The following is a 26,865-nucleotide window of genomic DNA, read 5'->3' on the forward strand; positions in this document are numbered from 1 at the left end:
AATTCCTTGTAGCTGTTTGGCCATAATATGTTCTCTCTGTCAGCCAGTACCCTTACCACCCTTATTACTAACCTTCTCAAAAGAGTCGGGAACCCCTTGCCTAAGGCCAGGAAAGGGACCTAATAAACAAGTCGGGAGACCCCCCGGCCACCCTTCACACGGTTCCTGCCAGCCCACACGCACTCTCACCTTCCCCCAGGCAGAGGAGCAGCAGCTGGCAGGGAGCGCGGGCTCACCCACCAGAGTGAGGCACTTCACAGCCCCTTGACCTTGAGTTCCACAAGCCTGCCGCTGTGCACGCTGTGGCTTCTTGGAGCAGTTCTCGGCTTGGGCAGAATTCAGATGGGCTCTTGCAATCAACATGCGATCGGTGGCTGACCATCCGGGGCACCCAGGCCCCGGGCGCCGTGCCGTGTGACGGCAGCTCGGGACCTGGTCTGTGTGAGCAGAGGTGTGGGTGGGGCACTCACGCTGGGCAATCCCGCTTGACACTAGAGATCTGAAAAGGCTTGTGCGAGTCTGGTCGACTGCCCTTGGTTCATACGTTAATAAATAGCATGTATTAAGCACCTACTACGTGCCAAATGCTGTTTACAGGCATGATCTCATTTCAACAGCAGGATCCTCCTTTGTATAGAGATCGCACATGTGTGTAATACCTCAAAGAAGTGAAGTGACTTGTTCAAAACCCACCGCTGGTCAAGCCCTAAGTTTGCCTGACCCCAAAGTCAGTATTCTTGACCATGATGTCCCCACCCCAGCAATGGGACAGCTGCCTGGTAACCACAACTTCCTGTCCAGAAGGGACCTCCTTGGGTCACGCTGCTCAGGATCCCAGGTGGGGATGGCCTGTGTGGGGAAGTCCCAGTCATCATTCCCAACCCTTGGTCCCTGTGCGGGCACTTCTTTGCCACCCTTCCCGCTGTTCCACACATGCCAGGCATCCCAGCTGACAGCTTTGTCCTGCCAGGGAGCCCTTCCTCTGGGTCCCCGCGGCTCAGGCCCCTGGCAGCCCCCAAGGGAAGCAGGGCCCTTGGACTCTGCAACATTGCATTCCTGCTGGGACACCCTCCTGACCGGCCCTGCAACTCTGGGACCAGCATAGGGCCCCCTTCCAGAGGGTCCCGCAGTCCCGGCTCTGGGCAGCGTGGCAAACTGCGGCTCAGGCCCTTTGGGTCTCCTCCCTGGAGGGGTCCTGCTCCATAGCCCTCGTGGGGACCCCCAGCAGGCGCTGCCCTTGTCTCCCCTCCGCAGGGCCTTTCTGGGTCCGCGCAGGGTGAACCCTCGCGGCCGGTTTTGTTGCCCCACGTCCCCCGGGAAGCCTCTTCCTCCCACAGCCCCTCGTCTGGCGCTCTCCTTGCTTCCCAGACCCTCCACTCCGCTCGCCGCGTCCCCCGCCCGCGCCCAGCGTGGGGCGCCCCCTCTCCCCGTGAGGGCGGGCGCTGAAGTGTCGCCAGCCGCCTGCAGGTGTCTCCCCACGGAGGGGCGCGCGTCCCTGCGCCGCGGCCGCTGCCGGGCACCGGCGGCTCCTCGCCGAGGTGCACTCACGCTCCGGGCTCCGGCGCGCCTAGCAGCTCCGCTGCGCCGCCCGCCCCCCGCGTCCCCCGCGCCGCGCCCCCACCCGGGGGGGGGCATGGGCCCTCCCCGCGTCCGCCGCCGCCGATCGCAGGCGCCCCAGCCCCCGGGCGCGGCGGGCAGCGGCCGCTGACGCGGGGCGCCGGCTGCCAACTTCGCGCGCTGAGCTCCGGCGGCGCGGTCCCGGCGGCGCGGGCGGCATGAAGACGAGCCGCCGCGGCCGGGCGCTCGTGGCCGTGGCCCTGAACCTGCTGGCGCTGCTCTTTGCCACCACCGCCTTCCTCACCACGCACTGGTGCCAGGGCACGCAGCGGGTGCCCAAGCCGGGCTGCGGCCAGGGCGGGCGCGCCAACTGCCCCAACTCGGGCGCCAACGCCACGGCCAACGGCACCGCCGCCCCCGCCGCCGCGGGGAACGGCCCCCCCGGCGGCGAGCTCTACAGCTGGGAGACGGGCGACGACCGCTTCCTCTTCAGGAATTTCCACACCGGCATCTGGTACTCGTGCGAGGAGGAGCTCGGCGGGCGCGGTGAGTGAGCGGCGCCCGGCGCCCCGCCGCGCGGCCCGGAGGCGCGGGTCCCGGCCGCGCTCCCCGCTCCCCGCTCCCCGCTCCCCGCTCCCCGCTCCCCGCTCCGGCGGCGAGGGACCCGCACCCGTGGCCGGCGCTGCGCAGAGCTCGGCCCCACGCCCCCTGCGGGGAGCGCGCGCGGGGCCGAGGGGGGAGAAGGTTGGGTGTCCGGGACGCCCCTCCGTGCCGGGGTTTGGGCCGAGCGCCCGAGGCTTCGGAGCGCCGGGCGGCTTTGGGGACGTTGCCGCGCCCTGGGGAGGAGCGTCTCCCGAGGACCCACCCGGCGGCGGGTCGCGGGGACGCGGTTCCTTTCCGCGCCAGAACTCTCCCTGCTCGCCCCCCTTCTTCCGCGGGGCGCTGGGTGCCTCCCCCGCCCCCGCCCCATCCCGCCGCCCGGGGAGGGTGCGGGGACTGTGGCTCGGAGCCGCCACTCCCACCGCATCCAGCCGGGGAGTCCTTCCAGCCCGTCCCCAGCCGCACTAACAGCTCCCCGAGGGGCTGGGAGCACGGGCGTGGGGCGTGGGGCGTGGGGCGTGGGGCAGCCGGGGGGGGGGCAGCTGGGAGGGAAAGAAGGAAGCTGAGAGAGCGGGCAGCGGGGCGAGGCTCGGTCAGAACCGGGGTGTGTGTGACTTTTCAGAAGGCAGATGGAGCCGCTCCCACGGCCTCAGACCCCCTCCTGTGCGCGGAAACGCAGCGGGCCAGGTGCGAGCCCCGGGCAGGCCGAGCGGCGGGGCGGCTCCGGGGAGCATGCGGGGCGGGTGCCAGACGCCGGGCCTCCCCACCTGCACCGCCCAGTCCCAGGCGAGGGAACTCTGGCGAACTGACCTCTCTCCCCAAGGTTAAAGCTCCTCCTCGCGGGCATGGCTCCTCTGCGTGGACGCGGTGTTACCTGGTACTCAGTGTGGATGCACGGGCCGTGGCCAGCAGCTGGTCCTGCAGGAGCCACTGGCCTGCTTGGTTACAGGTCAGCGGGAAGAGGGGTAGTGAAGGGAAGGAGGCTGCGCCCTCTGCCTGGAACCCCTTCCCCCATCTCCCTGCTGCCCCACTCAGGCCCAGGGACAGGGTCCTCTGGAGAGAAGACCTCTGGGTCTCCCGTCTTTGTATCTCATCGCCAGCGTTGTCTCCCTCATCCCACTTGGCACAACTTGAACTTGCTGGGGGCCTCCTTTGCTCACTATCTCTCGCCCCCTGTCCCTACAGGATGTCCCCCCGGCTAGTGTGTGGTGCATAGTAGTTCTTAATGCCGACTTGCAGGATGCTGCTGGGTGGGGCCGTGGGATGGCGAACCACAGGGCTCTCGAGGGGCTGCGTGCTCTGTCTCACCTTTGGGGGGGCCCCACTCTCAATGCTGGCTGTTTGAGAAGAGCCCGGCCCCTGACCAGTGTCACCCCAGCAGACTCACTTCTGCTGAGCACGCCCTTCTTGATGTTTTACTCTGGGATGTAATAATAATAATAATAATAATAATAATAATAATAATAATAAAAGAACCTCAAAAGGCATCCCTGCTTTCCAACCAGCCCAACCCCGACCTCTCCCTCGGAGGGGAGGCCTCGTGAGTGCCGTCCTCATCGGCACTCTCTGGGTAGGAGGGTAGGTGTCCCCGCACGCCTTTCTCCCAGCTCAGGGCCCTGTTTCCAAGGTGTGGGAGGTCTGCCCCTGGACGCATCACTCCACCTCCCAAAGGCCTCTCCTTCCCTTACACACAACCCTGTGTCCCGCCCCTGCCCTGCCCCTGCCTCCACGGATGTCCTGGTCCTTGCTGCCAGCCGAGCCTCTTCATTATTTGAGGTCTCTCCCGGCCTCTCCCTGATGGTCACAGTCCAAACTCTTGCAGGCATTTCCCTGTTGCTCATCCATGTAGCTTATCTCAGGGCTTGGCACAGGATACGTAAGCCTGAGCGTTTAAAAATATTAACTGAGCCACATTTAAAAGCAACGTTAGCTTCTATTTCTTGAGCCCCGAGCGTGCCCAGGCACAGTGAGAGCTGCTCACCTGCTACATCTTGTTGAATGCTTGCCAGTACCTGTGAGGCAGGCACATCTGTGGTGCCCATTTTTCCGATGAGGAGTTTGAGGCTCAGAGAGGTTTCTGTCCAGGCCTCACAGCTGCCCCGGGGCCTGCGGTCTCTTCTTGGGGAAGAACAGAATCTGGGGGAAGCGGGAAGAAAAGATAATAATAGTACAGTTGGGGTTCAGAGAAGGGGGTGACGTGGTGGGTTCATTCCTGGTCCTCAGTAAAAAATGGATGGTTAGTTTATTGGGCAAATAAACAAAACCCACCATTTTTTCTTTTCCCTTGATCACTGTTGGCTAGAGATCACCCCTCCCAGAAAATCACAATTTTCCTTCCCAAGAGCCTGGAAAACAGTTATCAGCCTGTCAGTGCTGGTGAGAAACGTGGCAGGGCTGAGCCAGCTTGGACGGGTTCCCGGCTGGTCCACAGCGCCCAGATCCTGCCCTCCACCGCTGTGGTCCTGAAGCGGATTCAGGAAGTACCTGGCCCCAAACTTTTGTTGCCATGACAACCTTTCTTCTGGGTTCTGTGGCCATTGTTCAATTTGTTATTTACTTGAAGAGGAAAAAATGCCCCAGCAACCCTCTCCCCACCCCCAGTCCTGACCTCCCCTTCCCCCACCCCTGAGAACATTGAGGACCAACTTCCCTCCGGCCCATGAAACTACAAGGAATTTTACCTTCACCAGAACGCAAACACCTACCACGAAATCCCAGCCTGTCTGTGAGAAGCAGCTGCTCAATGTTCCTTCCTCTCCAATGCCTGCTCGGTAATTTCTTCCTGTGCTCTCCCTGTTCTGGGCAGCCACCGGGGAATCTAATAAGCCTTTTCCCCACACCGAACCCCCACGGCGCTCACAGAGGACGGCAGCCGGTCCTAAACCACACCAGCGCCAGACCCCAAAGGGACCCCTCTTCCTCCAGGCAGGAGCATCAAGCTCCTTCACAAACAGGGGGAAAGGCAAGTGTGGCCTCCACACGACTCCCGGCCCTTCACGCAGATTGGAGTTCTCCCGGGTTGGATGCTCCAAGGGCTGGGTGGGTGCAGACGCAGGCAGTCTGGGGGTGCGCAGCAGAGTAGGGCTGGGGGACGGACGTGGGGTGGCGGCGGTGGGGTGCTAACTGGGAGCACAGGTGAGGCTGGACCTGATCCTGAGGAAATGGTGGCGGGAATGGATGGCGGGGGAGGGGGGCGGGGGGGGGGGTCAAGGCGGACTTTGCAGGCTGGCTGGAGCGGGGTGGGGTTGTGTGGGCAGGAGGAGGGCCATCGCATCGCCGGGTGCAGGAGCAGCTGCTGGGTGCTCTGACTTGACCCTAGACCTCGCTCTTCCCTGCAGTGGTGCAGCGGTGCCCGGTCTGTCTGGTGAAGGAGCGTAAGGCCAGGCTCTGCCTCCTCCTCGGCAGTGTGGTTAGGCAGGAGCCTCCTCGGCTCCCCTGTGGAAGGGGGTCGGAGCAGACGCCCCTGTCCGGGGTGTGAGGGTGTGAGGGTCCGTGGGATGGTGCAGGGCAAGTGCCCAGCCCCTGCCTGCGTGTGCGGCCGGCCCCCTCCGTGCTGCCCGCCTGAGCCACTCACATCTCCCATGCACTCTGTGCTGCTGCCGGCTGCCTCCCCGCCTGGGCCATTGCCCCTCGGCCTCCTCCACCCACCAGAGCCATTCTCAGACCCTGCTCCTCCCCCGGGCGCCCCTCCAACAGCCTCCTCTCACTTGGAGTCAGAGCCGCTCACTGCAGCTTCTCCCAGCTCCTTCTCCACCCCCAGCCCCTCCCCCACCTGTGGCCACCAGCTCCTGCCCATTGGCCCCCAACGAGGCACACCGGCCCTTCCCTCTGCGGGGAATGCTCTTCCCTCAGATGGCACAAGGCTATTTCTAGAAGCTTCTTTAAGTCAGTGCTGAGCTCTCTCCAAGCACCGGAATCAGCATTGATCTCCCCACACATTTCCTGCTAGATTTTTCTTCTAGCACCTGCCGCCGTGGACTTGACCTTCAAGTCCATTGTCTGTTGGCTGTGTGTTGTCCGTCAGCTCTGCGAGGGTGGGGTTGAGTTTATCTCGTTGTTCCCGCTGGCTCCCCAGTGCTCCCGCTGGCGCGTAGTAGGTGCTCAGTCAACATCCGTGGGAGGGATGTTGCTTGTGGTTACGGCAGTTTGTATCCCGTTCCTTCCCTGGCTCTAAGCGTCTTCTTACGACACAACGAGTCGGGTCTGTCGGGGGCCTCCCGTCCACTGAGGCACCAAGGAAGTGCCGGGCAGGGCCGTTCCCACTCAGGAGGAGACAGCCCCCGGTCTCCCCAACTCCGCACCTTTTTGCTTCCCTCTTCCTTTTCAGAAACCCCAGCTTTCCTGCCCACTCCCTTACAGCGTACATTTCCACGAGGCTGCGGACACCCGATGTCCCAGCCAGCAGGCCTCTAGCGCTTTGGAGCGTGTTGGTATGTTATCGGTTGGGCTTGACGGGGCTTCGTGTTAGGAGCGCCCGATGGGTGAAGATTCCGACTGTGAAGGGCGTGGCTCTAAGCCCCCGACAAGTGTTACCTGTGAGGGAGGTGCCATGGCTATGCCCATTTTCCAGACGAGGAAACCGAGGCACGGAGAGCTGAAGGGACTTGTCCAAGGTCACACAGCCACCCAGTGGCAGAGGCGGGACGCTCACCAGGCAGAAGGCTCCAGAGCTCCAAGCCCGCTGTGCCCTGCCGCACCCCACCTCCCAAACCACCATTCCCCTCCCGCTCCTCCAGCAGGCCTCGCTGGGACCAGCCTGCACCAGGAGTCATGGGCCCCAGGTTCAAGTCCAGGCTCCAGTGTCCACTGCTGAGTGACTCACGCTCTCTGGTCTTTGCTTTCTCCGTGTGTAAAATGAGGGTTTGGTGGTTTTCTGTCTGGGGGGTGGAGGTGGCAGAACACAGCAGGACACAGGCGTCTCGGGGTCAGCCCCGGCTCCAGCCCCCCCGGCCACCACTCCCTGCTGTGTGGCGTCTGGTAGGGGCTTGCCCTCTCTGGTCCTTGGCTGGGAAGGTAATATCTGCCTCAGGATGGCTCAGGGGGGTTAAGGCAGCTGGTGCAGGCACCCGCTGGCTGGTGCTGGTCCCTGGCGCTCGCTGCGGGCTGACAGGTGAGGGAGGCGCCGACCTGTGGCCTGCGGGCGGGTCAGACCTGAACTGCCTGCTTTGTTCGGCCCTGCAGTGCTTACAGTGACTTTGAACAAGTTGCCAACATTTGAAAATGGACACACTTCATAGAAACACTTGGATTTACAGTTTTTCTCAAAAACCTGGCAGATCTGTCTGCACTGTGCCCAGGTTCGTCTGGGCGCAGCAGCTGCCCCGCCGGGGTCCCTGCCCCTCCGGGGTCCCTGCCCCTGCCGGGGTCCACAGGCCGGAGCTCAGGCTTCAGATCACTCCCCTCCTCTACTCAGGGACACCCCCACCCCCCAGCACTTCCCCTCCCCCCTCTTCCCCTCATCACTAATTGTCGTCTTGCCCACTACATATCACACTCATTAAGCCTCTTTATTACCTCTCCCCTGCTCGGCTGCTGGCTCCGTGGGGCGGGCCTTGGTCCATTTCACACGAGGCCACATCCGGAATGTGGATGAGGAGGCACTTAGCAAGGGGTCAGTGACTCTGCTGAAAGCATCTGGGATCGGGACTCCTCCGGCCTCTGCTCGGGGAGAGGCGGGACCTGCTGTGTGCCTGCATCCCAGGGGCTCACAGACGCTCTCTCTCCCCTCCTTGCTCTCCTGTTCTGCCCCCGGAAGAGTGTCCAGGGGGACACTGGGGAGCTGAGGGGGTGCCCTGTGGTCATCCCTGTTTAAATTCTGGGGGGCCGGGGGGGGCCGTGACCTCCCTGCTGCCTGCAGGACTGTGGTGGTTAAACTCTTTGTTCGTCTCAAGTGACAGAGGAGACTTGAGCCCAAACAAGAATAAGAGGGGTTTCTGAGGAGGATGCTGCCCACTGAGTCCATGCAAAGGTGCCTCGGGGGCCAGGGCTCCGGGGCCCGGGGTGATGGGCCCTCCCTCAGGTCTAAGCCACCAACTAAGATCGTGCAGGGCCCAGACACGATGGATGCCCAGCCCCCAGGGTCCACGTCTGTTGGTTCGCGGTCTTGAGAGCGAGTGTGCCTGGATGGCGGGTGTGCAGACGGCCATGGGGTGACCGCTCTGTTCGGGGAGTGGGGTGTAGGATCGCATAACCCCGTCCTGAGAGAGGGGAGCAGGACCTCGTTGAGCCAACGGAATGGATTGGGGCTGGGCGGACGTCCCAGTAGGATCCGACCCTGTTAGCCAGGGCACCAGGACTCACGCAAGCAGGAGAAGGAAACAGGCGTAAGCCAAAAGGGAGTGCTGGCCTCTCCTCGAGGGACGTCTGATGGGAGACTCGGGGCTGGGGTGTGGCTGGTCAGGCAGAGCTGCTGGGAGTTGTCTCTCCCGCACTCGGCTCTGCCGCCCCTGGATCGGCTCCAGGCTCAGTGCACTCTCCGCGGTCGTCCCTGCAAGCTCTCAGCTCACCTCCTGTCTCCCAGCAACTTCAGTAGAAAAGGGGGACCCCCCTCCCCACGTTTCCAACAAAAGTTCCAGAACTGGTTCTCCTTGGACTGCTGTAGGGGTGAATTGTGTTGATTGGCTGACCGTGGTCACATGCCTGCCCCGGGGACAGGACGGGAGGCAGCTTCCCCCGAACCGAGCCCAGTCCTGAGAGTGGAGGAGGGGGTTTCCGTTCGCTCCGGCCACAGCGGCTGTGCCACCACCCAAACCCTCGGTGCGCACAGCGGCATGAGTCCACTCAGCTCAGGCGTCTGTGGGTCACCTGTGTGGGCTGCTCCGGGCTGGGCCACTCACACGCGTGATGGTTGCTGGCTGTTGGCCGCAGCGATGGAGGCCCCTGGGCCCTGTGCCCCGCATCCTCCGACAGGCTAGCCCGGCCGTTCCATATCCGTGTCCGAGCCGGGGAAGCCAGAGCAGCCCGACCGTGCAGGCACTTTTCAGCCACGTGGCTGAGCCCAGCGGCAGGTGGGAGGGCCCTCAGAGTTGAAGCTGCCCCCGGCACGAAAGGGGCGAGGGAGAAGAGTGGGGCCATCGAGGCAATCACGGCGTCACAGGTGCTGCCTCAGGACCGAGGCTGGTCCCAGTGCTGCTCCGGCAGGAGCAAGGATGCCCCACTCCCTCAGGACCCGACGGAGCGGGGCCAGGCCCGCCATCGCCCGCCGGTTCCTTTCAGACAAGTCCCTGCAGCTGGGGCTCTGTGAGGTGGGATGAAACTAGGGTCTCCCTCCAGAGAAATGCAGCCCCGAACACACCGTTGGGCCTACACTTTCCAGGGGCCCGTCGCCAAGGCGACACCAGGCGGAAGCTCTGATCCATCTGCCGTGTCCCAAACCTTTCTGTGCCCCAGGACCACCTGGGAACGTGGCCTGGGCCGTGGGCGGTGCTCCCGGCCACTCTTGGTCACTCAGCTGAAGGTGCAGGTCTCCGCCCAGGGCGGGGCTGGAGGACGCCTAGCGGGACGCCTGGGGCGGGGCAGTGGCTGTGGGGGCTCGGCCTGTCCCAGCCTCCCAGGGGGAGGGGAGAGGAGAGGAGGCACAGGGACAGGGTGGGGTGAGAGGCATGCGGGAGGGTGCTCCCAGGATCTGAGAGGGACCCAGGAAAGGCTGCGATCAGACAGCGGACCAGAAAGGCAGGCAGCGAAAGAGGGGCCGAGCGAGAGAGGGAGGCAGAGTGGGGTGGAGGAGGCAGAAAGCGGAGCTGCACGGAGGCAAAGGCCACAGAGGGAGCGACAGGGAAACACACATGCACACGTGTACACACGCACGCACGTTTACTCACGCACACACACGCCCAGGCCTGGGAGCTGGAAGGAGAGGTGAGTGAGGGCTGCCCGAAATAGCCGGGGGGCGCAGGAGCTGCTGCCTGCTCTTGTTAGGAGCCGCTGAGGCCCGGGCGGGCGGAGGCAGCTCTGCGCCCAGGCCCCGGGCCGGCTCTCAGGCCTCGGCCCCGGGGGAGGGCAGGGCAGGAGGCAGGGCAGACCCTCCCAGTCTCTCCTCCATCCAGTGGGGTGGTTTGGTGTTGGGGGCCGTCACCCCCCACCCCCCCAGCTCACCATCCCTTCTCCAAACTGTCCCAAGTCTTTTATTAACCACTCACAACTTACGTACACGTGGGGCGTGGAGGCCGCGCGTGACAAGCCAGCTGGGTTCGTGCCTCTGTCGCCTCTGGACACACGCGTGGAGCCTCCACGCCCCTCTGTCCTTGTCTGTTGTCCCCCTTCCCTCTGGGCCTCTCTCCATCCTGCTTCCTCTAACCAGGGACAGTTCCGGAAGAGGGAGGGGGCTTAGACCCCTGCTCACCTGCCCCCTCACACTGGCCCTGCCAGCCTTGTCCCACGCTGCCCCTTTGCTCCGCCCCACCTCCTGGGTGGCCCTGGAGAAGCACGGAGGGAGGGAGACCCGCCCCAGAACACAGTTGGGTGGGGACACATGCGTTAGTGTCTCCACTGAGGTGAGGCCTCCACTTGGCGTCCAATGGCATCTCAAATGATCAAGTCCCCAGCCCACAGCAGGGACAGCTGGGTCATGCTGCTACCCCGCAGATCTGGAGGGTTCACACCGAACTGTCCTCATCCGTCCAGAGAAAAGAGGCCCCATCTCAGGAAAGGGGTGAGCTTCTGCCTAGAAGCGACACATGCACTTGGCTTGCATGTCCATGGTCACAACTGACCTCCTCAGGGGCTGGGGAACTGAATTCCTACTGCAAGCCTGCCAAGCAGACAGCTGGGAAGGCTGGTGACAGCACGGGTGGCTCCACACACCCCCCCCCCCCCGGCCCCGGCCCACCACAGCCCGAATCAGCAATGACAGCGGACAGCGGACAGCCATCTTTCCACTTTCTCAGACAAAACCCTTGGAGTCCTCTTTAACTCTCTCTCTCTCTCTCTCTCTCTCTCTCTCCACACACACAGACACCATTCAATCCACAATCCACCAGCAAATCCTATTGGCTCCTTTAAAAACACATCCAGAGCCCAGCCATTTCTCATCCTCTCCTCGGCGGCCCAGTCTGAGCCAGCACCATCTCTTGCCTGGACTCCAGCACCCACCTCACTGGTCTTCCCGCCCCAACTGGCTCCCCTCGGCCTGCAGTCTGCTGGGGGACCCTATTATACATTGGATGCTCCCGTCGCAAAAGCAGCCACAAGACCCAACACGACTTGCCCCTGTTTGTCTGCCTCACCTCGCACTACAGCCCCACCTGCTGCCTCTGCTCCAGCCCACTGTCCTCCGGGCTTTTGCACAAACTCCCCCAGGCACGCTCCTGCCCCGGGGCCTTTGCACGTGCAGTTCTCTTAGCCTGAATTCTTTCCCTAGATTTCTACTCTTACACATTTTCATGAACACCTACTGTGTGCCAGGTTTTGTCTAGGTGTGGGATTCTGGCAGGAAACAAGACAGATGAAGTTTTAATCTCATGGAGGTTCCACCCTAGAGCATGAAGACAGACAGCAAGAGGTCATTCACTCTTTGGTACCTTGAACTTGGACTTACCGAGCCCCTGCTGAGGCCCCTGTGGATTCAGGGGCGGACAAAACAAAGGCCTTGTCTGCACGAGCGGGCATTCTGGAGGGGACAGACGAGGACCGGTTTGTCACTCATGTGGCTCACCTGGTACTGGATTCGGGCCAGAATGAGGCTGGGACTCAGGGGTCAGGGAAGCGGTCGGACACCCTGAGGGGGTGAAGGCTCGCAGGCACTCCTGCTTCTTGATGCATGAGCCAGTCACATCTCGGTGGCTTTTCAAGCCTACTTTTCATTTTCCCTCTAATGGTGACAGAGTAGAATTTTCAAGAGGGTCTTTTTTTCTTATATGAACCCTCACCTGCTGGCCAACTTCTTCTGTACTTTCAAGGGTTTTCCAGGATAGTTTTTTCCGTCTTGAAAGATTTATCTTCCTTTGTCATAAGAAATTATTTGGAAGCGTTTTCTGCAAGCTCTCCTGTCCTCCTTGGTCTGGATTAATTTAATACACCGACTCTGCTGGGCACTTAGGGGTACTTGGTGAACTTGATGAATAAGGTCCCCCTTACCGGGAGCTCACATTCCAGTGGAGAGAAAAAAATAAGTCTAAGTATAGTAGGCAAATCAATAGTCCCACATAGACGTAAGTGCTAGGAAACAGGTGCTGAGGTAGCCCTGAGGTGGGATTTTTAGTAGGGTGTCAGGGAGACTTTTCTGAAGGGGTGACCCTTGAACTGAGGCCTGAACGTCAGAAGGAGGAGGCACGCAGAGTTCTGGAGGAGGCGGCCGCATTCTAGGCAGAATAAGTCGGTCCTCGGTGATTGGTCACTTCCTTTGTACTTCCTGAGTCAGTTTTTAGTGAGTTGTGGTTTCTTAGAAAATAATTTATTCAAGAGTTTCAAACCTGTTTGTGAAAAATGTAGCCTCGTACTTTCCTGTGATTAAAAGAAAAAAATTCTCTTTGATTCATTTCCTCTTTGTGCTCCTAATCCCGGGCATTTTGCTGTTTCTGTCTTTTGATTTCCCTTGTCCGAGTCAGCTGAGGGTGGCAGGAACCCTGGTGAAAACTGCTTTCAGACCCTGGGAGCTGCAGCCTGGCTTGAAACCTTTGCATGGGTTCTGCTCTGAGATGCCACATCTTCAGGCCGGAGGCCCTGGTGATTTCTTCCACCATTCCCCCTTTGTTTTATTATTATTTTAAAAAATATTTTTATTGATTTCAGAAAGGAAGGAAGGAAGAGAGAGAGAGAGAGAGAGAGAGAGAGAGAGAGAGAGAGAGAGATCAATGATGAGAGAGAATCATCGATTGGCTGACTGCCTCTTGCATGCCCCCTACTGGGGATGGAGCCCGCAACTCGGGCATGTGCCCTGACCGGGAATCGTACCATGACCACCTGGACCATAGGTTCAACCACTGAACCACATCAGCCGGGTTCTCCCTTTATTTTCAATCTCGATCTTGCCAGCTTGGCTGTTTTATTGCCTCCCCCTTCAGAGAATCAGAACTCTTCTGTTTATCAGTTCTGTGTACGTTTTCTAATTTATCCTTGTGTTCTTTTGTTACTTTCTTTGAGGTTTGTTTTGCTAGTGTGTTCAGATATTTGAATTGAGAACTCTTTTCATAGTTAAAAAAAGAACGCATTTAACGCTAGGAGTTTGCCTGTGAGCACCACTTTGGCCATATCTTGTGAATTGCAAAACACAGTGCTTCCTTTGATTTTCCCAAAATTCTGAAATTAAAATTTTGTTTTTAACATTACTGAAATTTACTCTTGGTTATTCATTGACCCAAGAATAATTAAATAGAACATTTTTAAAATTTCTTTTTAATGCTGTGTCTTATTTGCTTAAACTTTTGTCATTAATTTATAGTTTTACTGAATGGTAGAGAAAGTGGACTATGAAGTTTCTGCTTCATAATATTTTTGGGGTAAATGTTTTATTTGAAAAAAAAAAACACCCCAAAACACCACAGGTATATTCCCTGTGTGTAAGGTAAAGCAGCTTTATAGATAGTATCTTGTTATTTATTTCTCTTTGCTTTTATTGATCTGCAAAAGGCGGAACGAGGTAGGTCAAAGTCTTTCTCTTCAATAGAATCCTTTCCATTTTACTGTGTTTTTGATAGTTTTGTTTTCATAAAATGTCATTTTATGTTATTTATCACAAAAAGATTTGTGACAGTTATATTTTCATTGTGGAATTGTGGATTTTACTTTTGTCAATATCAAATGACTATTTTTCCCCTAGTGAATGCTTTTGGCTTTGAATTCTATGTTTTTCGTATTTTAATATTTCTCTCCCTGCTTTCTTTTGTTTGTGTCCCCTTGGTGTACCTTTCTAGCTTTTTTTTCCCTTTAACTTTTCTCTGTCTTTCTGCTAGGTGCACATCTGGTAAAAACAGACTGCAGTTAGATTCTGTCTTTGGATACAAACTGAGGGTCTTCGCCACATAAAATGCATTTTTATAATAACTACGGTTGATCTCATGACTGTTTCTGTTGAATCCTTTAAATTGTTCATTCCTTTTTCTTTAAACCCTTCTTTGCTTTTGTCTTTTCCTGTAGGGATTCGGTTTTGCGTCTTTTTTCTTGACTAACGATTTAAAAAGTATACACACTGCGGCTGATTCTGCTTTTAATTCTTGAGCTTCTGTTTCTCTCAATTTGGAAGAGTGAGCTGCACACGGAGCCTCTTTCCTAGCAGGATGAGGAGATTAGTCGCTCTTGAGTTCTGCTTTTCACTCATCTGTGTAACACTAATTGCCACTTGATCCCGTGCTCACCTGTTTTCAGTGCTAACGGCAAGTCCCCTTACTTCACTGTCCTCAGTTTTATTTATGTGTTGGTTGGCCTTGAATGCTAGATATCATGGAGTGTGTGCTGGCTACCAGCTGCGTGCCAGGTCCCCTGCTGGGTGCTGGGTGCTGGGTGCTGGGGGGTAGTCACACGGTGGGTTCCTGCCCTTGCCCTTCTAGTTGTGTGAGCGTGCAAGCACGCGTGTGTTTGTGTGTTCGTGTGTGTCTGTGTGAATGATACACGAGGAAACAAACCCTTCTCCTCTGAGGAGGGTCACGTGAGGAGTGAGGATTGAAGAGTGAGAGGAGGCGGGCCCTGGCAGGGGAAAGGCTGTGCGCAGGGACAGGGCTCGGTGAGCGGGGAGAAGGAGGAGGCAGAGTGGGGGGCGTGGCGTGAGAGTGGGAGAGGCTGTGGCTGAAGTGGCGGAGGGAGCAGAGGCAGGAGCAGGGCCTGGAGCTGTGGCGGGGTGGACGCCGCCCGCCCGCGTCTTAGCGCTCGCTTGCCCAAGATTAGCTCTCCGTTCTCTGTGTCTGTTATTCTCTCTCTCATAATCTTAATGCTTTTTGGGGTCACCATCTTCTGGAACTTGTCTTACATAGTGTTTGTTCTCGGAGCTTCCTGGATCCGTGGCTTGGCATATGACATCGATCTGGGAAATTCTCGGCCATTACTGCTTCACATGGTTTCTCTGTTCCTGCTCTCTCCCCTGGTCTTCCTGTCCGTCACACACCTCTGTCGTTGTCCCACCGACCTGGGTGTTCTGGTGTGGGTTTTTTTTTTTGTCGTTTATTTCTCTTCTCTTTCCTGTTTTGGGGGTTTCTATGGCGATATCCTCAGGCTCAGAAACTCGTTCCTCAGCCCCGTCCAGTCCCCTCGCGGCCATCGAAGGCGTTCTTCCTGTCTCCGCGGGTTCCAGCTCCAGCGTGTCCTTTGGTTCTTCCTTAGCCTCCGATTTTCCCATTTCGCTGCTGACATGCCCACCTGCCCTTGCTCGGCGTCTGCTTTGTTCATCAGAGCCCTTGGCACGTTAGTCACAGTGTTCCAGTTCCCGGTCCGATAACGCCAACATCCCTGCCGCTCCTGCGCGTGTTTTTTGTGTTTTTTTTTTTTTTAATAGCAAAGGTGGAAATTTATTGAAGAGCAACAAGCACGGCTCCCACGAGGGGAGGGGAGGAGTCCTCCGGGGCGTGGCTTTGACGCTTGCTCTGCCTTCAGAAGGCGTGTTGCCTTTTACTCTGTTTGGGTTTTCTTCCTGGGGCCGGCCTGGTGCTGGGGCGAGGGAGCTGCTGAGCCCCGAGTGATGTGTGAGGCGAGCAGGGCAGGGCAAGCGTTGCGGCCGTGAGTAGGCCCCAGCCCTCCTGCGCCTGTGCCCCTGGCTGTGACCTCCGCGTGCTTCCCAGCCCCCACGGCGGGGCCGCGGGGTATCCCCTCCCCCAGAGAACAGACTCCCTCATCACATCCCGGCTCACATCAGACGCCTCCTCGTTGGCCACCATGGACGCTTCGCAGCGTAGAGTCCGGGCACCCGCGCCCTTGGCTCAGCGCCCTGTGGGGGGTCTGCTCCCCGTGTCCCATGGTCTGCCTTCCTGTCTTTTTTGGTTTGCTTTGCATCTCAACATTTTTTCTTCTTATTTTTATTTTTTTAAAGACTTCATTGTGGAAAGTATTACATAGGCCCTCCCCCCCCCATTAACCCCTTCCTTCACGCCTTCCTCGCCTCCCTCGCTCCCAGGCCCCTTCCTGCAGCTCCCTCAGCGAGGTCTGCATCTTACCCCCAACCGGCCCGTCTTGGTTGTGGAGTTTACATTTTCTTCGGGACACACACCGGCGCTTCCGCGAATTCGGTGCTTCCAAGGCGTGAGCAGAGCCCTCCCCGGTGTGGGCTGCCGGCTGCGGGCCGGTCCCCGGTGCCCCGATCACTTCCACCTTTGGGTCTGGACACGTCTGCCCGGCCCCGGGTTTACTCAGACCTGGGCTGGGCGGTTCTCTGCGTCCTTCTCCCTCACCTGCTGCTGTCAGACTCTTCCTCACACAGCTCACGTGGCACCGGAGCCTGGCAGCCCTACCACGAAGTCAGGTGCTGACTTTTCAGGATTTGTCCACACTTCGGGCTGCCCTCTCGCACCTCCTGGTCTGAGCATGGGAAAGAGGAATGACCTCCATGTCATTTGAAGTACTCTGTAGTTCCTTTCTTAACAGAAATGGTTGATGTAAAACTACAATTCCCAAGGTGCACCGTTCCTACTTTCCCTCCCATCTCTGCCCTGGTTCAGATACAGAGCACTGTTGTGCACCCACTTAGGCCCTCAGCCACGTGCCCTCAGCCACGTGCCCTCAGCCACGTGCCCTCAGCCACGTGCCCTCAGCCACGTGCCCTCAGCCACGTGCCCTCACCCAGAGTCACAGGTGCCGAGTGGCTGGCACCGGGGGAGGGAGAGGGTCAGGGTGCACAGCCCTGGTCCTCACAGGAAGTGGCTCACGCGCTACAGAGGGTGGGGCTCCCTCTCCCAGACCCACGGGTGTGGCTAGCCTGGGGTGGTGGAACCCTTTCTGATTTCTTGGCTGCAAAGGTAGCTGATGAGCAGAAATGCCTTCTTGGTCTGGCAGAGACCGTTGGCAATAGGCCTGGTTTCTAGCCCCCTTGTGACATCTCACTGCCGTGTGTGTCCGTGACCTGCTCATGGGAAGATGGACAAAGGGGCCAATCCTGGCCTGCCACCACCTTCACCCTGAAGCCCTGCACCCTCTGTAGAGGAGGGAAGTGTGGCTTTAGATTAATGGCCCACCTAGTCATTCGCTCGCTCATTCATTACATGACCCTTTATTCGCGCTGGGCGTGCGAATATTGTGTCGGTTGCTTTATCCTGACGGGCGCCGGAGAGAAAAGACAGCGTTGGGTTCTGTCCTGTGAGGCATTCTCCCAGGGTCCTGTGTGAGCCTGAGAGCGCGACTCAGCCTAGTGTGCCTCACTGAGCCCATACGTAAGATGGGGATACCAAGACGGACAGCTGAAGGGCTGCTATGAGACCAAGAGGCTGCCCCCTGCAGGCAGGGTTTCCCCATCGGGCTCAGCACACGGGGGCGGGCGTGGGCACATTTCAGGGCCAAATAAGGTGCTTGGACCCCAGAGGGCGGGGCTGGGATGGGAACTGTATGGGGAACTGGTTCAGGTGGGTCTTAACTGGTTCCAAGAAACACTGAGCCGCCCATCGATCGGGAGCCGCTGCAGGCCTCCCACCTGCCTCACGCCCAGGGTGGACCCAGCAGAGAAGCTCCTGGGGCCATGGGACCGTCTCCCTCTCCTGGGTTCCACCCGCTGAAGGGTCTCTTCCTAGGTTGCTGGCAAGGCGTCTGTCCTTGGGGTTTTGTTCGTTTGTGAGTACATGCTGTACACCAAGGCCTTTCTTCTGGTAATGGGATACAATGGTGGAAGGCAAGGTCTCTAATCTTAGGAACTTGTAATTCTTTTTGGGGGAGTAGCATGGCAACAAGTGAGCAAGATGGCGCAGAGAGTGAGGATGGCATGAAAGAAAGGGAAACAGCGATGGGATGCAGGGTGGCTGGGCGGGCAGGGGCGGGCCTCTCTTGAGACACGAGTGACAAAAGGGAGCCCCCAGGGAGGAGCAGGGAGAGTCCCAGGCAGGTGCAAAGGCCTGCGGTGGGAGCAGGATGCTGGGAGCAGGTGGGAGCAGGATGCTGGGAGCAGGTGGGAGCAGGATGCTGGGAGCAGGTGGGAACAGGTGGGAGCAGGTGGGAGCAGGATGCTGGGAGCAGGTGGGAACAGGTGGGAGCAGGTGGGAGTAGGATGCTGGGAGCAGGTGGGAGCAGGATGCTGGGAGCAGGTGGGAGCAGGATGCTGGGAGCAGGTGGGAGCAGGTGGGAGCAGGATGCTGGGAGCAGGTGGGAGCAGGTGGGAGCAGGTGGGAGCAGGTGGGAGCAGGATGCTGGGAGCAGGTGGGAGCAGGATGCTGGGAGCAGGTGGGAGTAGGTAGGAGCAGGTGGGAGCAGGATGCTGGGAGCAGGTGGGAGCAGGATGCTGGGAGCAGGTGGGAGCAGGATGCTGGGAGCAGGTGGGAGCAGGATGCTGGGAGCAGGTGGGAGCAGGATGCTGGGAGCAGGTGGGAGCAGGATGCTGGGAGCAGGTGGGAGCAGGATGCTGGGAGCAGGTGGGAGTAGGTAGGAGCAGGTGGGAGCAGGATGCTGGGAGCAGGTGGGAGCAGGTGGGAGCAGGATGCTGGGAGCAGGTGGGTGCAGGATGCTGGGAGCAGGTGGGAGCAGGATGCTGGGAGCAGGTGGGAGCAGGTGGGAGCAGGATGCTGGGAACAGGATGCTGGGAGCAGGATGCTGGGAGCAGGTGGGAGCAGGATGCTGGGAGCAGGTGGGAGCAGGATGCTGGGAGCAGGTGGGAGCAGGATGCTGGAAGCAGCCGTGTGGCTGGGTGGGGTCAGGAGGCCCAGGAAACGCGCAGACTGAGCTGTGGCGGTGGCCGTGGGGTGGGCGGGGCTTGGGAATTGTTTTGCAGGAAGGACCCACGGGACTTGGTGCTGAGGCCAGTGAGGGAGGAGAGGAATTTGAGATGACCCCTAGGGGTTTAGCCTGAAAAACTGCTGCCTGGTGCCAAAACTGAGCTGGAGAAGGACAGGGAGGAGCAGGTGCAGGAGGAAAACCAGGCGTTCTGTTTGGGACACAGGAAGGTTGACTTCTGATCCGCTGAGGACCAAGGACAGAGTGCAGACTCTGTGTGTGTATGTGTGTAAAAGTGTGTGTGTGTTTGTGAAAGTGTGTGTCTATGAAAGTGTGTGTGTGTGAAAGTGTGTGTATGTGTGTAAGTGTGTGTGAAGTGTGTGTGTCTGTGAAAGTGTGTGTGTGTGAAAGTGTGTGTGACTGTGAAAGTGTGTGTGCCTGTGAAAGTGTGTGTGTGAAAGTGTGTGAAAGTGTATTTGTGTGTGTGAAAGTGTGTGTGAAAGTGTGTATGTGTGTGTGTGAAAGTGTGTGTGTATGTGTGTAAGTGTATGTGTGTGTGCCTGTGAAAGTGTGTGTATGTGTGTGTGTCTGTGAAAGTGTGTGTGTTTGTCTGTGAAAGTGTGTGTGTCTGTGAAAGTGTGTGTCTGTGAAAGTGTGTGTGTGTGAATGTGTGTGTGTGAAAGTGTGTGTGTTTGTGAATGTGTGTGTATGGGTGTGTGTTTGTGAATGTGTGTGTATGAGTGTGCAAAAGCGTGTAAAAGTGTGTGTGTGTTTGTGAAAGTGTGTGTATGAGTGTGTGAAAGTGTGTGTGTGTGTGTGTGTGTGTGTGTGTGTGTGTGTCCTGCTGCGGGTTCTCAACCTTGGCAGTGCTGACATTTGCCCTGGGTCAGTCTTTGTTGTGGGCGCTGCCCGGTGCATTGTGGGGGGTTTAGAAGCCTCCGTGGCCACAACCAATCAGATGCCAATGGCACCCCCATTGCCATGGGTGACGATCAAAGTGACGTTCAAAATGCCTTCAGCATCCCCAGTGCCCGCTACGGGCACAATCGCTCCTTGTTGGGAAGCAACATGGAATCGTCACAGGGACACGGATGGTCACGTAGGGAGGGAGGAGGGGAAACACGCTCAGGTGCGGCACCGCCTGCTCCCTCAGCCGTGTCCACATCCTTAACGACCCCATTACTGTTTCCTCCAAATCTCACTCCTGCCTCAGAATCCTCCCTGACAGCCGCCAGTAGCCGTGGCCAATGACTGGGATAGGCAGTCAGGTGAGATCTATTACTTCCCCTCTTCTAGGATTTACAAAGGGCCCAGAATGCTTTTTATGGCCCCACACTGACTTACAGGGAAGTCCTGGACAGCAGCCTTCACCCGTCGGCGCCCCGGTGTCCCGGCCTCGGGAGAGAGCGGTCCTGCTGCTTTGTGTGGGTCTGACAGAGCCTCCAGGGGGAGGGCCCATGAGACGAGCTCGGCAACTCAACTCGAGATTTCAGAATATGACCGAGAGGCACAACGGGACCCTGATCTCCCGGGTGCTGCGAAGGGGAGCCTGGAGACAATTGGGGAACAGGGAGTTGTTCTAAAGCGACGGGCGCCATGGCGGGAGCCATGAAGAAGGAAGGCTCTCCGAGGGCGGGCGGGTTGGAGGCCTGGCAGTCGGCTGTCTCGGGTTCTGCCGGGAGGACGGAGCGGTGACGCTCAAGGCTACAGCGATCCGTGTGTGATGTTTTGTTCAGGTTCAGTGTAACCATGGAGACAGCCTTCCCCCCTTCTTTCTGTGAGCCGACTGCACACTCCTCCACGCATGTATACTCCACACACGCATGTCCCTCTTCCCACCGCCTGGCTCCTGCTTGGGCAGAGGAGGCGCTGGGGGGGGGGGAGGCGTCAAGGGGGGACAGCACCGGGAACCTGGGTGCCAGCTGTGGTGCGGCCCCGTGTCTGCCCTTCCTGAGTGCGATCCCGGATAAGGTGCTCGGGCTCTGGGAGCCTCCGTCTCCCCATCTGCAGGAGGAAGATAAAGCACTTTCTCCCCCGCAGGGTTATGGGGGCTCAAACTCCATCTCCCGTGCCCGAGAGCCCGGTGAACTCTCAGGAACTCCGGAACGCGGCCTCACTTGCCATCCTGTTAAAGTGGGCCCCAGGAACCCCGGCTTACAGTCATTGAAATCCTTGTTTATTTTAAAACATCAGCAAAACCAAACCTCTGGTCCATGCGGTCCGCTCACCGTGGATGTCCGCGTGGTGCTTTATTTCCGTATTTAATCAGAGCCCTTGGGACCGGACCGCCCAGGCACGAGACCGTGGCTCCCGCAGCCGCGCTGGGAGCGTGCCGGGCGCCAGGCTGGGCAGCCTGCCTGGGCATGTGTCTCCGCTCTAGGCTGACTGGATGTGCAATCACAAGTTATTTAACTTCTCCTGCCCCAGCTCCTCGTCTGTAAAGTGGGATAATAATAGCACCCACTGCAGAGCTGTGATGAAGGCTGGGTGATTATGGCGGGGAGGCCTTCTAGGGCCGCGTGAAGACCTTTGCCGAGCCTGCTGCTCGAGACCCAGCTTCGGGAGAGCCTGCTGCAAAGCTGTGGGCGGGCTGGGGCGCGGCGGCCCGGGGGGAAGTGCGGGGGATCCGGGGGGCTTAGGCCAGAGGCCGCGGCCTGGTGGTGATTCGGACACATTTACTCATGACCTGCTAGAGGGAATGGGGCACTCTGGTCAGGCAGTCAGGGGAGGGCTGGGGGTACAGAGACATGGGGGGCGGGAGAGGCTGGAGGTGGCTGCATCCCATCAAACAAACAAACGACTTAACGGGCGAGTCCAGCAACATGCGAGAGACTCAGCAAGACTGGCTGACTGGGGGTCTGGTATGAGGACAGGGCCAGGGACGTAATAAAAGAAACATGTGAGTTTCTATGTTATTATTGTCACTGCCGCCTCTGCTGCTATTGTGGTTGCTGTTATTTTGTGTCAACAGTGGAAAATGGCTTCCAGAAACCAGAATGCGAGCAGGGTTACCTCAGTGGAAACATTACAGGAAGCGCGAGGGGGGCGGTCCCTCTCTCCTCGCCCTAGCAGAGGCCCACGGGCAGCCCGGGGGTCGGTGCCGTGGCCTGGGGGAGAGGAGCATGGAGGGACCGCCGTGGGCCTTCCGGAGAGGAGCCGGGGAGGGCGGCCTGGGCGGGAAACGGGGGCTGTGTCTTGTTCACCTGTCCGTGGCTGTGGCTCTGAGAACGGAGGAAGAAAGGGTCCCGACTTGTCCTCGGAGACCCGAGTCCCCCCCGGAGCAGGGACCTAATGGGAGGAAGCTCCGTGCAGGCCCGCCTGCTGCGCGGCCACCCGGTGGGCCCCGGAAGCCGACTCTGACGTGAGGGCCCGAGGCCTTGGCTGGCAGTCTCTCTGGCCGGGGTCCCAGCACGTCCGGGAAAAGAGGGGCCCCGGGACGGGGTAGGAGAGTGGCCGATGCCGTGGCACTGAGCAGGTCACCTGTGGGCACTGCGGATCCCACTGAGGACTCTGGGAGACGCCCTGATGTGAGGGAGGAGGCCAAAGCGGTCTCTGGCAAAGCCTGCCACCAGCCGTCGGCGGAGGGCGCCGTGAGCTTCTGCCCGCCCTGGTGCTGGCCGCACGTGCTGGGCCGGAGACAGCGCTCGGGGAGGGCGGACGCCAGGGGCACGTGGGCACCCCCCTGAGCTGGCCGTGTCTCCCGGACAGGGTGCGGTAGGTGAGGAGGGGCTGGGCGAGCCGCCCTGGAGGCACGAATGGTTAGAGCACTCGGCACACGCTGCCCACTGGAGAGATGCAGCCGCCCAGGCCGGGTTAGCCCACAGGTGATGGGGAGGTGGCGGTGGGTGGACGTGGAGGAAGAATGACTCTTTTTCAAGCTTTTTTTCTAAACCGCCCACTCCAGCCTCACTCCCAGGCTCATTCCAAGTCCGGGAGCACCCCCAGAGGCTCAGCTGCGGGCCCAAAGCGCTCAGTTAGCTGACCCAAATGAATCCCACGCCGGGCAATGGGTTCTCCCGCGGGAGTGTGGCCAGGGGGCAGGGAGGTGGCCCGGATGGAGAGCTGCCCGGGCCCAGCTTGGCCACTTCCCCGGGAGGAGGGGGAGGAGGGACTGCGCCCCCTGCCGCGCGGGGCTGGGTGGGGAAGCCTCTAATCCTGGAGCTGGCATTTGCAGTCTCCGGAAAAGCCTGACTACAGCGGCAAAGCAATTCATTACTTGAGCTGCCGTTAAACGACCAAGACCCTGGGTGGAAATCGGGCCGTTATCATGGTGTGGCCAAGTGCTTCCTAACATCTTACGAATTGGATGTGGCCCCATTACGGCTCCTTGTGAGGGCGCACACGTGTGCTAAAAGCCAGACCCACGTGTGAGGGGCGGGGAGGCGATAAACACTCACAGACGTGCCCTGAAAAGCCAGCAATTGGGTCCCCGGAGAGAAGGAGCCGCACCTATTTTATTGTAATTTAAAAGGCTCCATAAAACCCGTTTAACACACATATTCTTTAAAAAATACAGCTGCAATTAGTGTGTGCACAGGAGGGGAGAGGATGTACGTGCGGGGTGTCTCCCATTTTACTGGGGACACTGGCAGTCGGGGAAGTTAGGACCTGGCCGAGCAGAGGGGCCCTCACCCGGGCGCGAGCGTGCCCCCTCGGACACTCGGCAGTGTCCGGGGACATTTTGCCTGTCGTGCTGCGGGGTGGTCTGGCCTCAGTGGGCCGGGGCTGGAGATGCTGCTAAACACCTCAGTGCACAGAGCAGCCCCAGCGAGGACTGACGCAGCCCGGGCGACGGCAGCGCCGAGGCTGAGCGAGCCGGGCCTGGGGGCTCTCGGTTGCCTGTGCCGCCGCCCAGGCCCGCGGGCCCCCTCTGAGCCGCAGCCTCTGAACCCGAAGATGGGCCCACGCCGAGCCCGAGATCTCAGCCACGTTTTTCACGTGGGGACTCCCTTGAGAAAGTGACGCAGGCCAGGCGCCTTCTCTCCTCAGCAAGTTCCCTCTCCCCGCTGCGCCGTTCTCGCTCCTAACGTACTTATTTATGGCCTCTGCTTTTCCATTAATTATTGTCATAAACATTTCTCCGCGTTGTTTACAGTCTCCGTAACGATCCTTATTCAGGACTCATGCTACTCCGCCCTGGTCACGGAGCTCTGTCCCAGCCACGCCTGTGATCTGGGCGTTCTTTTCTTTCGTTCCTTATAGTTTAATGCCACAACGATTAGTTTTGAATAGAACGTTTTTTGTTTGTGGAATTATTTTCTCGGCACCATTTCCCAAGGCTATTTCTCTCTCTGTCTTCCTCCCCTCTTCCCTCTCTCCCCTGCCTCTCATTTCCTCTCCCTCCCTCCTTCCCTTCTCTCTCTCCCTCTCCCTCTTTTCCTCTCCCTTTATCTCTCTCCTCCCTCCCTTCGTTATTTTATTTGATCTAATCTAAACATTTTGGAATAATACTAGATACACATGATTTAAAATTCAAAGGCATAAAACAACATGCAGTAAAAAGTCTCCCTGTTCCCAGCCACCCACTTCCTCTCCCAGGGGCAACCACTGGCAGCAGTTTTCAGATATCATGTGCAGCCATTAAAAAAATGTTTTTATTGATTTTTAGAGAGAGAGGAAAAAAGAGGGAGAGAGAGAAACATCATCAATCAGCTGCCTCCTGCATGCCCCCTGCCGGGATCGAGCCCGAAGCCTGGGCATGCTCCCTGACTCGGAATTGAACCGTGACCTCCTGGTACAGAGGTTGACACTAACCTCTGAGCCACACTGGCAGGACACAGTTTTTATACATAGGGTCACACTCTGCCCGCTGTGTTGTCTGTGGGTGTAGGTGGGAGCAGGTCTCCTTTGGATGGGGGAGGGGGATGTGGAGAAGTCCTCTCTGAGGAGGTGACAGTTGAGTGGAAACCTAAGGATGGTAAGAGTGGAAGGAAGAGTGGAGCAGGAAGAAGAGGCAGCATGTGCAAAGGCCCTGGGGTAGGAATTGATTGGCAGGTTTGAAGAACTCTACGGAGGCCAGTGGGACTGTTGGAGAGAGAGAGAGAGAGAGAGAGAGAGAGAGAGAGAGAGAGAGAGAGATCAATTGCTCTGGAAGGACCTAGTCATGTGGTATAGGACTTGGACTTGATTCTAAATGCCCTGAGATGCCTTTGAGTGCTTTTCAAGCAGGGAGGTGATAGGGTATGATTTGCATTTAGCAAAATAGCATTCGGAGGGATGAGTAGAGAACATTGGTTAGAGGCAGAAATACGAGGGTTAACAGGTGACGGTCCAGGTGAGAGATGCTGGCGGCTTGGCTGTGGGGGGAAGTGGAGAGAACGGAATGAACTCAGGGTACAGTTTGAAGGTAGAGCCGGCAGGATCTGCTGCAGGTGGGACAGGGAGTCAGGGAAGAGTCACTGAGGACAACTTGGAGGTGTTTGTCCCTAGCAAACGATCGTATCCATTACCGACCTGGGGAAGAGTGAAGTGGGAATGGGTCTTTGCTTTAAAGGGAAGGGAGGGACCTGGAGCTCAGGCCTGGCTCGGTTCAGCTTGCTGTGTCTGTGGGACAGCCCCGGGCAATGTCATGTAGACAGGGTGGGGGTGGCGGGGGAGGGGTAGTGGAGGAGAGGGACACCCCTATGCCCAGGGATCGGAGGTGTGGCCCAGGCCGGAGACATGGAGTCAGAGCCGCCAGCTCGCACCGGGGAGCACGCAGCGCAGGGGCAGGGTGGGGACCCAGTTTCCCCCTAATGATACCGGCTCTGCCCTATCATTGATTTCTGTTATTTGTTTATCAGTTTTCTAATTTTCCAAGCCAACATGGCCTGCAGTGAATTTGGACGCTGCATGGCTGCTGGTATTTGGGTTCCAGGAACTTCCTTGCTTGCTTTAGCTGCTTCACCTAATCCGGGTGAGAACCGGAGGCTGAAGGCCCACAGGCCCAGAGGGGAGGCAAAGCCTTCCTGGCTCTCGGGTCGCAGTCAGCATCTCGGCGTCTCCTCCTGCGTCAGGTGCCCCCTGGAGAGGAGCGACTGCAAACCCGGCTGCCTCTTCCCTCCTGTCCCCTGAGCACGGGGACACGGCTCGCCGCCTGCTGTGATGGCTTGGAGTTGCTATTTAGTATAAGTCCCAGTTTCCTCTAATTTCAGAGCATTTTCCTTCCCAGTGGGGCTGTGATTCCTGCCAAAGCCCCGAAGCCCGGGGCACGTGTCCCGGCGCCAGGCAGGGACTGGGCGTGCACGCCCTCCCGGAGCGGCCGCGCTGGGCCCGGCACGAGTTTGCCTTCCATCCGGACGTGTTTATGTTGACATTTACAGAGGCAGCACTAGCTAATCACGGGCTATTTATGGAGCACCAGCCGCGTCCGGGTGCTGAGCCTTTCGCTCAGGCCCCTCAGCTGGCTGCTAAGAATCTGGGGTCTTACTGTCAGCAGGAGTTAAGGTCAAGCCTCTCAGAGATGGGCACGTGGACATGTCCCTTTATAACCTAGAGGGGCCTCACGCTCTTGGACCTGCTTTGGGAAAGTTGGTGGATGAGCTCAAGTGATGTTCATAGTCCCAACCTGGCATGGGCACAGGTACCCTAAAGGCCCAGGATGATTCCATCCCATCCCATCCCACCCATCCCATCCCATCCCACCCCACCCCACCCCACCCCATCCCATCTCATCCCATCCCATCCCATCCCACCCCACCCATCCCATCCCACCCCATCCCATTCATTCCATCCCATCCCATCCCATCCTACCCCATCCCATCCCACCCCACCCCATCCCATCCCATTCATTCCATCCCATCCCACCCCACCCCATCCCATCCCATTCATTCCATCCCATCCCACCCCACCCCATCCCACCCCATCCCATCCCATTCATTCCATCCCATCCCACCCCACCCCATCCCACCCCATCCCATCCCATTCATTCCATCCCATCCCACCCCACCCCATCCCATCCCA

General features: G+C 58.7%; 1 protein-coding gene across 6 annotated transcripts in view; it reads left to right on the top strand.

Moving 5' to 3' along the window:
- Positions 1-1,775: 1,775 nt before the first annotated feature.
- GSG1L (GSG1 like) overlaps positions 1,776-26,865 on the top strand; it is a gene marked incomplete at its 5' end in the record, with an annotated part of 186,886 nt that continues 161,796 nt past the window's right edge. For all 6 annotated transcript variants that reach the window (XM_079759442.1, XM_079759443.1, XM_079759444.1 and 3 more), the window contains one exon: positions 1,776-2,103. In XM_079759442.1, the coding sequence (XP_079615568.1) occupies positions 1,776-2,103 (328 nt within the window). The remainder of the gene's footprint in view (positions 2,104-26,865) is intronic.

Source organism: Cnephaeus nilssonii (genome assembly GCF_951640355.1).
Source record: "Cnephaeus nilssonii genome assembly, chromosome: 2".
Classification (NCBI taxonomy): Eukaryota; Metazoa; Chordata; class Mammalia; order Chiroptera; family Vespertilionidae; genus Cnephaeus; species Cnephaeus nilssonii.